Consider the following 16,109-nt stretch of genomic DNA (forward strand, 5'->3'; position numbering starts at 1 on the left):
ACTATACAGTAGGTACCTACGCTTGAAACTACGCTTGAAGCTACGAAAAGTGATAAAATAAAACTTAGCCATTGATTACAAAGATATATTTCAAAACAAAACAATTAGTATCAGCAACAAAATAATAGTCAAAATATCGAAGTTATCACAATGTTTCACAATACAACTTAGACAACTACTAAAGTAAAGCTATTGCTTGCGTTTACACTCACAGCGTGCTGCTACACTATATAGCTTACAATTTATTTATTAAACATTAGCTTACAATTTAATGGAGTCCGTACACGTAAGTGTAGGTTACGTACGAACGGTAGGTATACGTCACATACGTAATAAATAAGTATTTTAGTATATAAATGTATCTTTTAGCTGGCATATAGACAGTGGTAACATGCACCATACAGAGACTTTATAAAAAAAAGAGATTTTCACCATTCCGATGGAACGCCAATCGTCTATTTCCTTATCTGTCTACGATCTGGCACCTCAATAGTGTATGTGGTGTTTTTGATGCAAAGGATGCCATTTATTATGAAACCTACTGAAAATAGCATTGTATGCTACTATAGAAAAGTACAATGTGTCAAGGGTATATGTTAAACGTAAGTGTAGGTTACGTACGTACGGTATACGTTACATACATAATAATTAAGTATACCTACCTATTTCAGTATATAAATGTATTTTTAGCTGGCACATAGACAGTGGTAACATGCACCATACAGAGACTTTATAAACAAAAGAGATTTGCACCATTCCAACGGCACGCCAATCGTCTATTTCCTTATCTGTCTACGATCTGGTACCTTAACACAATATTAAAATGTGTGTGTAATGTTTTTGATGCATAGGATATCATGTAGCAAGTGACCGACTGAAAATAGCATTGTGTACCTATTAAATTAAAACAGAAAAGTACAATGCGTGAAGCGTAGAGAGCGAAGGCAATAGACAACTGACTGGAGTGCCGTTGTAATTTAAAGATTAAATAGTTATGATTTTGACATCAGCAGCTGAACATTTTTTTCACCAGTAATTTTAGCTGAGTGGTAGTAGTTATCAGTAGATAATTATAATTTGCAATAGGTTGAGGCTGTAATTACCAACAGGATATATTTATTCTTATTGGATCGTTGTGCACTCTCTTTCTATGCATTTATGTTCTTCCCTGTCTATGGTGTGAATCTTCTTATAATATCAATATTAATGTTAAATTATTATTATTATTTTTGTTTTATATTTTAAATATATTCTAATAATTTTATGATAGGCTATTCATTTTTATATACATACGTACTACTTATATTTTAAACGCCATTTCCTTATGAGTAATCTGTCGGTACGTTGCTTAGAAACCTTTTTAGGGTTCCGTTCACAAGGGTATTGGCTCCGTATTACTAATTCTTCGTTGTCCGTCCGTCCCTCTGTTAGTCAGCAGCCTCTCAAGAGCTGTGATAGTTAGAAATTTGAAATTCTCACTGATGTATTTTTGTTGCCGCTATAATAACAAATCCTAAAAAAAAATGGGATTTTTTGCCGTTTTTATAGACAATAGTACCTTCGGAACCCTACTTGTGCGAGTCGGAGGATCTTTTGAGTTATGCCAAACATTGAAAGGTTCTCGTTGTGTCGACTACAGTAAATTGTGATGTATTTTTTTAGCCCTTGACTACAATCTCACCTGATGGTAAGTGATAATGCAATCTAAGATGGAAGTGGGCTAACTTGTTAAGAGGAAGATGCAAATACACTCCCCTTTGGGTTTCTACACATCGTACCGGAATGCTAAATCGCTTGGCGGTACGTCTTTGTCGGTAGGGTGATAACAAGCCACGGCCGAAGCCTCCCACCAGCCAGACCTGGACCAATTAAGAAAACCTCAATCGGCCCAGCCGGGGATCGAACCCAGGACCTCCGTCTTGTAAATCCACCGCGCACACCACTTCGCCACGGAGGTCGTCAAAACCTAAGGTAGGTATAGCCTAGCATAAGTTCATTTTCTTATTTTTTTTTTCAATGACAACTCGTGAGGACAATACACGCGTGTATGAATTTCTCAAAAACACTGTATAATAGTGGCTATCCTGGTTGAAGACCTTGTGCATACCACTGCCAGCTATAGTAAGTAGGTACACATCAGATAATATTGTTGGTTGTAGCAACTTACCGACCGATTATACTCCGCGCCACGAAACAGGTCCCGAAGAAGCTGCGGTAATGTCTTATTGGCGCTCATTGATATTTGGTATGTGTTGTCAATTTTAATTCAGGTTTTAGCTGCGAGACTTCTTTTGTGGCGCGGAGTCTACTAAGACATTATCATAGAACGATGCTGTTAGTATATTTTACCTCGTTTATTGTTACCTACAATGTTAGGTGCACTAGCTTCGTTTACTCATGGGGTGCGTGTATTTAAGTATAGTTTAGTTATTATTTATACATATAGACATTCATATCTGTCATGTATCACCCAAATAAACAAAAAAACAAAAAAAAATGTGTAGGTCGAATGATATTCTCATAAGATTTATAAAAAAAGGTAAAATACTGTATTACATGAGCACTATTTTATTTTACACAATATGTCTTTTTATTTCATAACTAGCTGACGCCGCGCGGTTTCACGCGCGTAGTTCCCGTTCCCGTAGGAATATGGGGATACTTTAGAGCCTACAGCCTTCCTCGATAAATGAGCTATCTAACACTGAAAGAATTTTTCAAATCGGACCAGTAGTTCCTGAGATTAGCGCGTTGAATCAAACAAACAAACTCTTCAACTTTATAATATTAGTATAGATTTTCAGATTTGAATTGATACCACTGATTTATTTGCTGTCATTTTAGATATGATAATAATTGTAAAATACAATTAGCACAATAATAAAATTGCTTACTATAAAATTACACGTAACGTAACTATAAACGTTAGGGTATAAATAACAGTTAAAGTTGTGTCAATTAAAAGAAGCATTCACAGTTTTCGAATAAATAAAAAAAAAGGCATTTCGTTTCAGAATTACTGTAAATGGCTCTTTACCATTACACAATATGTTCTATGGTTTATGACAGTTATATGTAAAAATTAGTTAAAATACTGGTCAGTAGAATAACTTGTTCGAGTGGATAGTAATATCTTTGTTCATACTTAAATTTATAATAATTAATTAATTATTCGTTACGTATTGAACTGGTATTCAGCCATTATTTTGTCTTTTTTCTAAGTCTATTTACTATTTCGATAGGTCTGAGCCTGCATCTGTCAGACTTTCGCCATTTTATAAAAGCTTGTTTTTTCAGCTTAGCTCATACCGTACCATAGACAACTAAATATTTTTTTAATAAATCTTTTGAAACACTAAAGTATATTTACTGTAGTGTTTGTGTCTACATAAGTAGATCATCATCGTTATCAACCCATTTTCGGCTCACTGCTGAGCTCGAGCCTCCTCTCAGAATGAGTTACTCAGAATAGTCTACCACGCTGGCCCAATGCGGATTGGCCTGCATACCAGAGAATTGAGAAAATTCTCTGGTATGCAGGTTTCCTCACAATGTTTTTTCTTCACCGTTAGAGACACGTGATATTTAATTTCTTAAAATGCACACAACTGACAAGTTAGAGGTCCATGCCCCGGACCGGATTCGAACCCACACCCTCCGGAATCAGAGGCAGAGGTCGTATCCACTGGGATATAAAGGCTCTTATTTTATATAGGTATCTACATTGTCTCATGTATACCAGTAGTGGGGGTAAGCAGGCAGTCTGTCACCGACGCTAGACGGGAGCGGACGTGCGCTGCCGTATACGAGTATAGGAATGAGCCAGTGATTTGCTTCTATTACAGTAAGTCAGTAAGTAGGTCCTTATACCTACTATAAAATAATATTTATAAGTATCCTATTAACTACAGCGGAACCCATGTTTTTGCCGAGCCTTGGCCGAAACCAAAAATTCGGTCGGATACTAATAAATCAAAACTTATTTTTGCACTCAGTCCCGTAAACAAATGTAATTCGTGTCAGGTGTCAAGTTGATCCGCACGAGCTTTACCTACCGTAATTATCTATGATAGGTACACAGACTGATAAATTTCCAGCTTTTATAAAATGTAGAAGATCTAGCTATCACAGGCTCTTGCTCAATAATTATTATTTACAGACAAGACATACACAACAATAATTACAATAGGAGAATTAAATTACTCACACATGACACAATTTTGACAGCTAATACTAACATAACTGTCAAAATCCGCCTACTGATATGGTTGTACTGTAATTCAATGACATTGAATAGAACGTTAAAAATAAAAATAATGACTTTTGTGGTGTCTCTTAATGTACTTAACAATAAATATATAAACGAACAATATAATATTAACCTATAAAATAGAAAAAACAATAGCATTAGGTGTATCTTATAGGTACTAATCTAATAAAGGAGTAATAGTAGAGGAGCCAAAGAGGGGATTTTTGCAGTTACTCGAGCGCGGCAGTTGAACATAAGAGACTATACCTTGCATGTTGTTGAGTGTCTCCACCAAGTATGAGCTCTTAATATTGTTGGATACGTTTAGGCAACCAAAAAAAAAGTACTCCATGATAGCTAAAACTAAAAGGTTGTGCATTTCGAAAATTTGGCCGGAACGTAATGGAAGGGTTCCAACGTTACAAAATAAAACCCTTATATTTCAGTATTCGAGCCACAAGCGCTGTTAAATTTTTACTTATTTTGAAGGAAATAATCTCAAAAATAATCTTTAATATTTTTTGATTATTCCAGTAAGTCGAAGTAATCGAAATTGCCTTTAAACTCAGCAGTTTTTTTCCCAACACAGAAAGCGAAAAAAGTACAGTATAACCATTTCTATTTCCTATCATCTAATCTATCATATCTAATGTCTATCAAAAGTCTCTATGACGCTTTAGTAACTGCAAATTTAGCATCCCGGGCTCCCCTACTATAAAGTTTGTGTGTTATCTGGATCTGCTGAACCAATTTCGAAGTCTATGATTTTAAAAATAAAATATATAGCTATATATTATCATCGAGTAACATATTATGTTATATTTCATACCAATATGAAGGGTTCTACTATCTACTAGTTTATAATAAAAAGCGGCTATAAATGAATTAACATTGACACAGGAAGACAAAAGTTTCTATCAACTTACATAATTATTTTTTCAATAATAATAATAATGATTGATTAATTAATATTATTCTAATTATAAATATAATATGTATATATTTTCATAATAAAAACATTAAATAGTAATATTAAAATGAGACTTTCTACGCAAGGCAATAAAAAGGCGTGTATTACTATTGTAAATAATTCTAAGCTTCTGAATTGTGTAAAGCTAAATATTTATTACAGTATCGATTTTAATTGTTATATTTATAATCTAATTGAAAATAAAATATAATAAATAATATAATAATATAATAAATAAATCATTTTTCAATACTTTTATCAACTAGCATAAATTGGCGTTTAGAAATCAGACGGATTTTTTTTTAAATTTAAACTGCAACACACACACATCTATGTGACAATATTTTTCGGAGTTTTGGCGGGAAAACCGTAGGAATCACATATTTCTCCCTCTTTTGACCCATCGCGAAAAGACAGAACGATAATCAATTCAAAATTTTCGGAAATTCGAAAATATATCTATCTCTTTTGTTGCGTTGAGAGGAAAGAGAGAGCGATATGTAAACAAACGTAGACAATTATTTCGAGACAGTTAATCAATTATTCGATTTTGATAATTCTTTTTTTATGGTAAAGAGAAGATGGTCTAACAATTCGAACCCTAAAGCTAGGAAAACAGGGGACGATTGATTGTCTACCCATTCATCGGACCATTGGCACCGCCTTTAAAGTGATCAGTAGATAATATTTGCTTCACTTATTACTTTTCTCCATACGTGTTTTTGAAGTCGGTAGTATTTTTTAATTATTTATTATATAAATAGCATATTACAATATAAATAATTTCTTCCCCACGCCAAAAGGTTTCTGATTTTAAATAATAGGTATTAAAAAACAAACTTAACAAAAAAAAAATCATCAAAATCGGTGTTCTTTTAGAGGACTTCCTGCATATGTTTGTTGTATGTATTTATTTACTCCACTATTAAGTGAACCACCATCTGCGCCTGTTAAGCCTCATGTGCAGCGGCGTGCAAAGGTTTTTAGCGTGAGTAAGCATTAAATATACAGATTATACACCAATAGATATGTTTATATAGGTTCGTAATTAGTCCTAAGAGTAGGCAGTGCTTTTCCATCTATGGAGTGACAACTGCACTGCTTATGTAACTTTATTGTGGCAGTGTTTCTACACAAACAAAAATTACTATTTATTAATATAGCTTGGCAACTTCGTTCGTAACACTCCCGATAGACCGGGGGGTAGCGATGAATGAAAAACCCACGACTGATGCACTTCACTTCCCCGCACGCACGATTTCACTCACGCAGTCTTTCCCCCCGTCGCCCGCATATCATGGGAGTGTTATCAAAGAACTTGCCAGACTATAATAATTAATATTATTTGGTGCGAAAATATTTCAGCTAAACATACATAAAAAGAATACTATCTGAGGTAGATCTACTTGATTGTAAAATATAAATCGATTCTATTAATACAATAGATATAATATAATGTCAACAGTAACATGCGTACAAAATAAAACTCTGCAATAATAAAATAGTAAATTGCAAAATTAACAGTTAATAATGTATAAAAAAATATTACTTTAACGTAAACATTACTAAATAAGTTACATTTTACGTATTTTTATGTCGGTGGCTGTTATTAATATGTGAGGATGTCACCCATATAAGTGGTTCACCTACTGCACCCATTAAATGGGTACAGTCGGGATCACACTGGTTTAACCCTTCAAAGGGTGCAGACGAGGCAACTTTTTCGTTTCACCCATTGATGGGTGCAGATGGGACAATATTAGTTTCACTCAATGAGTGCAAGCGAGATTACACTTTTCACCCATTAATGGACACAGACGGAAAAATACTAGTTTAACCCATGAATGGGTGCAGAAAAGACAACACTTCTTTCACTCAATGGGCGCAGACGAGATTATACTTTTCATTCATCAATGGGTGCAGGCGAGATTACACTTTTCACCCATGAATGGGTGCAGACGAGACACACCGGTTTCAGCCATCAATGGGTGCAAATCGGATAACACGGCGTTGCCTTTCAGTGAGTGCAGACGGAATAAAATATTTTTATAGGAGGACCTACGCACTCACATTCTTCATCCATCAAAATCGGTCGATATTAAAGATTTTTTTAAATGTTAACCTATATGAAAAGCTTGTCAATTGACTTATAATTTTTGCCTCATATTTAAAGTGGCTGGATTATATTGTGATTTTTATTTACTTTAGGGTTTGATCCATGTACCATTGCCCACATCGACTGCACCCATCAATGGGTGCACACGAGATTACTTATACACACACTACATTTAGTTTACATTAACAGGAAATAAAATCAATAATTCGATACATTATATGTAATACGACTTAATTTCTATAAACAAAATATTTGTTATCCCTTTACAGTTACTTTTGATGTCGGTTTTTAAAAAACAAATACTTATGTAAATAAGCTAAAATATACAATTTTTTTAATAAATCTTCGATTGTATACTTGTAATGTGATATAGATAATTTACTGGACATAAAATATCTTGACATGTCTTTAATATACTCTACAATAAAGGGGTGCGACTCATCGCCGAGAGGCTATGGTTCGTTCCCCGTTCGCTAGACTATTGTACCCACTTCTAACAGTATTTTTTCGAGTAATTGAAGGGGAACCGGTCTTATTAAAAATATATATATTAGAAAGCAAATACTCTTCTTTGTTCCAAATATTACATGAACATATATTTCATCCATGTCACAGCGTGAAAAACTGCTTTAGAGAAACGATCATCTTTGTGCGCAAATTGTACAATAAGCTACTACATTTTTTTCTGTGTCTAATTGTCTTGTACAATCACACTTCTCACAACACATAATACTAATATTATAAAGGCAAAAGTTTTGTGTGTAAGTGTGTACGTTTGTCACTCCTTAACGCCAAAGTTACTGAAACGATTTAACACAGGCCACTTTTTATGTCGGAAAATTCTGGGATAAAAATATTCAAATAAAGCTTTATTTAAGCCCGTGGGATTTCTGAAAATCAGAATTTCACGCGAACGAATAATATACAAATAAATATAATTATATGAATTGAAATGATGATTGATTATGTAAGTTCAAATAAAGACATGTTAAGATACTTACAGTATAGGCCTAGGATATCGCGTCACGAGATATCTTGATAAAAAGACATAATATTATCCACAAATAGCGTTGGAATCGACGATTTACTGCTATCTCTTTCGTCCTATAGCAACGAAAGAGAGAGCTATATACTGATCGACAAGATGTCTCCTCACAATATATGACTGACGAACGCTAAACCTACAGTTCAACAAATGACCTAACATGGTAATGTACACTTGTGTCATATTTACGGAGAATCTTCGTCGTCGACTTCTTTTATCACTGAATCTGATTCCCACCTCGCCCGTTCTGCCAACAGCTCTTGGAGTATCTGATGGACATAAATAAAAACAGTCAGTCACTCCAACATTGGAATACTCCAGAGAAGGCAGAACCTAGCATTCCGCACAATACTAAACGCCCATTGGTTTACTAAAACAGCAGACTTGCATGAATCGTTTATCAACCCATATTCGGCTCACTGCTGAGCTCAAGTCACCTCTCAGAACCTATCACCATAAGCCAAGATAAAATAATATTCCCAACTTTTAATGTCACATCATTAAACGCCAAGTTTAAAAAATTCATAAGAGACATTCATAACCCACTTGTTCAACATCCAAGGTAATGCAACTTTCCGAGGCAAGGACAATCCCTTGCTTCGGAAAGTTCTCGAGTTTATCGCGAACACACAGACAGCCAAACAGACGCGGCAGAGGATTTTTGCAGTTTGTAAGTTTATATACTTAAACTTTACATAAGGTTCACAGTCGCTCAACCATTTATAATTTTAGACAATCTTTTGTTATTGTTTTTTTGTTAAAATTCGTGGAATAAACAACACGCGTTTAGGCATTCCCAGAATGATCTAGAATCATTGTGACGGGTATAAATGCGGGCCGAAATTTCGGAACGTACTGGAGTAACATCCAACCAGCGATACAAGTGAACAATAGTAAACTCGGCTACGATTTTGGACAACGAATTCCCTGCGTTTGGAAGAGTGTATTGATACTCGGATTAATGAGTGGAATAAAGTCTCATACGAGTCACCAGGTGTTTTATTCCAAATCTTCGAACCCTAGTTTTTAACAGTATATTATTCGGTATACTAACCTCTGGTTTGTCGAGAATGATGATTCTGTTTTCTATTTTAGGTGCCAGTTCACACGCATTCTGTTCCAGGTCGTCTAGAGAGGCGCGTCGAGTTAATCTGCGAAGATGGTTTTCATTATCATGTTTATTGACCGTTTAGCCTAGCGATCATGGTGGTAGGCTTCGGTCGTGGCTAGTTTTTATAAATAGCATTGTTGAGACCTTATTATGGGCACCTTACATAGCCAACATAACATCTGTATGTATGGATATATGTTTCACCCGCATTATTATAATTTCGTTATAAATTACAATAATGCGGGTGTTATAATATTTGAAGATAAATAGAAAAATGCCGACCAATGGCGGCAGAGTTGCTCAGTCCCATCACTTCCGTCCCAACTCAATGAATGAGATAGCGATATTTTCGATTGTGATAACATTAGTTAACATTTGTCTTTTTCTGACGATGTCTTTTCACGAGATGTCGTGAAGAGAAAAAGACAAATGTTAGGCCTACAGGATAACATGTGGTGTGGGTTAGTGTGGTACCTGTGGTGTGAGGTAGTGTGGTACCTGTGGTGTGGGGTACTGTAGTACCTGTGGTGTGGGTCAGTGTGGTACCTGTGGTGTGAGGTAGTGTGGTACCTGTGGTGTGGGGTACTGTAGTACCTGTGGTGTGGGTTAGTGTGGTACCTGTGGTGTGAGGTAGTGTGGTACCTGTGGTGTGGGGTACTGTAGTACCTGTGGTGTGGGTTAGTGTGGTACCTGTGGTGTGAGGTAGTGTGGTACCTGTGGTGTGGGGTACTGTAGTACCTGTGGTGTGGGTTAGTGTGGTACCTGTGGTGTGAGGTAGTGTGGTACCTGTGGTGTGGGGTACTGTAGTACCTGTGGTGTGGGTTAGTGTGGTACCTGTGGTGTGAGGTAGTGTGGTACCTGTGGTGTGAGGTACTGTAGTAGGTACCTGTGGTGTGGGTTAGTGTGGTACCTGTGGTGTGAGGTAGTGTGGTACCTGTGGTGTGGGGTACTGTAGTACCTGTGGTGTGGGTTAGTGTGGTACCTGTGGTGTGAGGTAGTGTGGTACCTGTGGTGTGGGGTACTGTAGTACCTGTGGTGTGGGTTAGTGTGGTACCTGTGGTGTGAGGTAGTGTGGTACCTGTGGTGTGGGGTACTGTAGTACCTGTGGTGTGGGTTAGTGTGGTACCTGTGGTGTGAGGTAGTGTGGTACCTGTGGTGTGGGGTACTGTAGTACCTGTGGTGTGGGTTAGTGTGGTACCTGTGGTGTGAGGTAGTGTGGTACCTGTGGTGTGGGGTACTGTAGTACCTGTGGTGTGGGGTAGTGTGGTACCTGTGGTGTGGGGTACTGTAGTACCTGTGGTGTGGGGTACTGTAGTACCTGTGGTGTGGGGTACTGTAGTACCTGTGGTGTGGGTTAGTGTGGTACCTGTGGTGTGAGGTAGTGTGGTACCTGTGGTGTGGGGTACTGTAGTACCTGTGGTGTGGGTTAGTGTGGTACCTGTGGTGTGAGGTAGTGTGGTACCTGTGGTGTGGGGTACTGTGGTACTCGTGGTGTGGGGTAGTGTGATGTGAGGTATTGTGGTGCCTGTGGTGTGAGGTAGTGTGATGTGAGGTATTGTGGTGCCTGTGGTGTGAGGTAGTGTGGTAGGTACCAGTGGTGTGGGGTAGTGTGGTACCAGTGGTGTGTGGCAGTGTGGTACCTGTAGTATAAAGTAGTGTAGTGCCTATGGTGTGGGGTGTGAGTTAGTGTGGTACCTGTGGTAGGTTGTGTGAGGCTCGACAGCCACTGAGGAGGCACGACGCAGGGGTGGGGGCCCGTCCAGCTCGCTGCCGTCCAACATCTTCACCAGACTATGTCTATAACAATAATAATTAAATATTAAAGCAAATGTGACAAAATTCCTCACTCAAGAGCCCTGACCATCAGTTTGGCACTTAGAAGCCCCGAAACGGAATGGCAGGACACACCTACCATTGCATGAAGCGATTCGTCGTATTATTTAAGCCTTACACATTAGACCTTTATTATATTTCCAACCAAATTGTTTTTTTTTTTATCTTTTCAGCGTCCTATGATGAGATTAACCATGTACGCAGGAGATATTATAGTGCACTAGTGTGTGCGCATGCACAGGTGCACTCTCTTGTCTCTCACTCTCATAGTCGATGGGACGGCAGACCGACATGACCGTTGAAAGATCAGGCGCAGGACCGACGGCTTTACGTGCTCTTCGACGCACGGGGGTGTGCCAACACCGCCAACTTCCCAACTCCGAGCTGCTATTAAGAATTTTATTATAAGAAAAACCCCATTATGGATTTTTTTTGCTGGCCTGACCCGGAATTCGAACTCTGAACCTCAAAAGTAAAAAAAACTGTAAACTTAAAATTAAAGTTACGAGGGTTCCAAACGCGCCTTGGTCCGAGAAGAGCCCACAACAAACTCAGCCAAGGTTTATTTTTTTTTATTTATCACCATTTTACAAACTTATTTAAAACTAAGCAAATCATTTTCCAAGGCGACAATGACGAATTCAGCTGCCAAGCTGATTACCTAGCATGTAACCCCGTCATACCCACGTAAAAATTACAATGTTAAATCAAATTACTTAAATAAGACCTTGGGGTCCTTAATTACAATAATCTTTAGTTGACAGTATATAAAAAAATTAAATAAAAATTTTAGTATCCATTAAAATTATATTTTAACTTAATTATAGCCATATCTAGCGAGCACCATCATCAAACTTGCCGACGTGATATTTCTGAATAAACTCTCGGCGTTACTTGCCACATTCCATTACGGGACCATCGTCATCATCATTAACAGCCCATATTCGGCTCACTGTTGAGCACTAGTCCCCTCACAGAATGAGAACCGTTAGGCTAATAATAATCCAACATGCTGGCCCAATGCTCGAAAATACCCACGCTCATCACACAAATATTTTCCAGTTCTGGAAATCGAATCCACGACCTTCGATGCTAAAAGCAGTGTCACTACACAATACGCCACGTATACCAATGTAAGGAAAACATCGTGAGGAAACCTTCATACCAGAGAAATTTCTTAATTCTCTGCGTGTGTGAAGTCTGCCAATCCGCATTGGGCCAATGTGGTGGACTATTGGCCTAACCCCTTTCATTCTGAGAGGAGACTCGGGCTCAGCAGTGGACTGAATAAGGGTTGATAGCTGTAATGTCCGCTGGACCATATTTGAATTATATTATCGCTTTGGTATAGACTGCATTCATAGACTGCATTATTAGTCTATGAATGCCTTTAGTCTATGAATGCCTTCTACGGTCTGAACACCTGTATACAGCACCTACCTTCTGCTAAGCGTGACGAGCGACTGCCTGTGTTTGGACGGCCTCGACTTGCCCGTGCGCACGTTGATCGCCGCAAAGTGATTCTGTATCGCCATACCGATCTCTGGACACATGTCGTCTGATACCTGGCGGGACAGACATTGACATTTTACTATTTGGCTTTTGGTATTTGTAGTGACTTCCAAAAAGGAGGAGGTTCTAAGTTCGGCTGTACGTATGTTTTTTTTATGTATGTCCAGCGATATTTCCGTCATTTGTGGACCGATTTCGAAAATTCTTTTTTGTTTCGTAGGGTATACTTTCAAGGTGGTCCCATTTTTTTCCTGTCAGGATCTGATGATGGCATCCTTTAGAAATCGAGGGAAACTTTCGAAAATCGTAGAGACGACTAGTACGTTTGTTAGTTTTTTCATTAGGTATTTTAAACTATTTAACTTTAGGTATTTGTGGTGTTCTAGGTATAGGTCTATATTATGTATACCTACTTGGTCGCCGCTGACTGGGCCTTATTAGAAGGCGCAAAGTCACTCAGCTGGCGATGGAGCGAGCTATGCTTGGAGTTTCTCTGCGTGATCGAATCAGAAACGAGGAGATCCGCAGACGAACCAAAGTCACTGACATGGCTCAGCGAGTCGCGAAACTGAAGTGGCAATGGGCAGGCCACATAGTTCGAAGAGCCGATGGATGTTAGGGATGTTCCGCACCGGAAAGCGTAGTGGTGGTCGACCCCCCACTAAGTGGACTGAGGATATCAAGTGGGTTGCAGGGAGCCGCTGGATGCTGGCGGCTCGAGATCATTGTGCTTGGAGGTCCATGCAAGAGGCCTATGTCCAGCAGTGGACGTCTATCGGCTGATAAGGTAAGGTATAGGTATGTCTGGATCTACTGAGCCGATATTGAAAATTCTTTTACCTTTATATAACCATGTTATTTGTGAGTGTCACAATTTTGTCGCCGTATTCTCACTAGAATGGGAACTACGCAGCTGAAAACGCGGGGCGTCGGCCAGTCCTAATATATAAATGGGAGAGGTCATTCTCTCAATTCAATCTCGAAAACCACGTGACGTACTAGGATCAAATTTGGCAGGGAGGTAGTTTATGATAATGAGTTTTATGGAACTTTTTATATGACAACACCAGCTGAATTGTCAAACGTCATTGTTCCGTCATTGATTTGTTTTGGCTTCATTGTGGTATGAAATATCATTTTTAATACTTATGTTTATGCAATAAATTTACTCATCATTACTCACTATCTAATACGAGTCCGGTCACCTGATACGCAGATTTTATTAACACTTTTATTGGCCCGCCCTTTGTCGGTGAAATATCAGCGGTGGTAATGTACTTAATTACAAGGCAAGATTGGGGCACTTTGGGGTAAATACATTGACTACAGGTACATCCAAGCGTTGAAGTGCTTGTACGAAAACGCCACTATGTCAGTACGTATTCAGGATCAGACTACGAGGCCAATCCAGTTGCAGCGAGGAGTACGTCAGGGAGATGTAATCTCTCCAAAACTATTTACCGCCGCATGGGAGGACGTCTTTAAGCTTCTAGACTGGGCGTCAACATTAATGGCGAGTACATCACTCAACTGCGGTTCGCGGATGATTTAGTCATCATGGCGTAGACTCTTGATGACCATGCTCAATGACCTCAGCAGAGTTTCTCGACAGGTGGCCCTGAAAATGAACATGGCCAAACGAAAATAATGTGTCATGCTGATGTTTCGCTCCACCCAGTTATAGTTGAGAACAGTGCACTCGAAATTGTAGACGAATACATATACCTAGGACATACGATCCAGTTAGGTATGTCCAATTTCGAGAAAGAGGTGAACCGCCGAATCCATCTCGGCTGGGCCGCATTCGGGAAATTTCGCGACATATTTTCGTCCGCTATTGCTCAGTGCCTGAAGACAAAAGTCTTCGAACAGTGCGTGTTGCCAGAGATTACCTATGGTTTCGAGACTTGGTCGCTAACTAGGGGCCTCATAAGAAAACTCAGATTCACACAGCGGGCAATGGAACGAGCAATGTTAGGAGTATCTCTGGTCACCGAGATAGCTCAACGAGTTGCGAAGCCGAAGTGGCAATGGGCGGAGCACACACTTCGAAGAACCGTTGGACGTTAGGGTCTTAAAGTGCGACCCCCTCACTAGAAAGCGCAGTGTTGGTCGACCCCCACCAAGTGGACTGACGACATCAAGCGAGTCGCAGGGACTCGCTGGATGCAGGTGGCTCAGTATCGTGATGTTTGCAAGTCCGTACAAAAGGCCTATGTACTGCAGTGGACGTCCATCGGCTGATACGATAACATGAAAACTGTTTCAAACTTGGATAGCTTTGCCATTCATGCTATACGAAACAAAGTCAATTAATTTTATACCGTAAAAAAAGAAGTTCCAACATTAAGGAGCCTTGCGACAGACTTACAAGAAAATAATCCATTGGTTTTCAAACGGATTTGAATTCAAATAACTTTGTGATATTGCTGCATTGAGGCACAAGTTTGTTTCTCCGAACAATTGCTACAAGAAGCTCTGCACACCAGAAAATTTCTAAATTCTCTGCGTGTGTGACCAATCTGCATTGGGCCAGCGTGGTGGACTATTGGCCTAATCCCTCTAATTCTGAGAGGAAACTGGAGCTCAGCCGGAGCCGAATATGGGTTGATAATGATGACGATGATGATGATTAATAAATTACAAAGTTATTAAGTATGTATACAAAAAGTTATTCACACTGTTGTCTGGTTTCTCACGCATAAATCGTATAAAACATCAAAATTCCCAAAGAACTACCTATATTAACCTACCTACATAAATAAAAATGATTCACGAAATGTATTTGCGCCCATAACTTTCAAACGTCTGCATAAATTTGGATGATTCTTGGTTTTTAACCGACTTCCAGAAAGGAGGAGGTTCTACGTTCGGCTGTATGTATGCTTTTTTTTATGTATGTCCAGCGATAATTCCGTCATTTATGGACCGATTTTAAAAATTCTTTTTTCGTGTTGTAGGGTTTCATTCCAGGGTGGTCCCATTTTTTATGTATTCGATATTTATAGGGCAAGTTTTGTGTAAGATATCTAAAGTCTTGTATAACGCACAATTTTTTTCATATAGATTGCATCCAACCTTGATCTTTCGTTTTTATCAACCAACGAAAAAAACGGAGAAGGTTATCAAATTCCACGGGTATATTTTTTATGTTGCTTGGTCATACATACGTTTTTATCGAGTAGTTCGATTTTAATACCTTATTTTTTTTATTTCTTGGAGTACCTCGAAGTTGGTTCTACATAATTTAAAAAAGTTGTAACCTGTATAAAA

General features: G+C 38.5%; 1 protein-coding gene across 4 annotated transcripts in view; it reads right to left on the minus strand.

Annotated features, from left to right (window-relative positions):
- Window positions 1-71: 71 nt before the first annotated feature.
- LOC112054073 (snake venom 5'-nucleotidase) overlaps window positions 72-16,109 on the minus strand; it is a 35,212-nt gene continuing 19,174 nt past the window's right edge. For all 4 annotated transcript variants that reach the window (XM_052889562.1, XM_052889568.1, XM_052889556.1 and 1 more), the window contains 4 exons: window positions 12,765-12,889; window positions 11,187-11,288; window positions 9,435-9,531; window positions 72-8,649 (listed from right to left, as the gene is read on the minus strand). In XM_052889562.1, the coding sequence (XP_052745522.1) occupies window positions 8,566-8,649; window positions 9,435-9,531; window positions 11,187-11,288; window positions 12,765-12,889 (408 nt within the window). In that variant the 3' untranslated portion in view covers window positions 72-8,565. The remainder of the gene's footprint in view (window positions 8,650-9,434; window positions 9,532-11,186; window positions 11,289-12,764; window positions 12,890-16,109) is intronic.

Source organism: Bicyclus anynana, chromosome 2 (assembly GCF_947172395.1).
Source record: "Bicyclus anynana chromosome 2, ilBicAnyn1.1, whole genome shotgun sequence".
Classification (NCBI taxonomy): domain Eukaryota; kingdom Metazoa; phylum Arthropoda; class Insecta; order Lepidoptera; family Nymphalidae; genus Bicyclus; species Bicyclus anynana.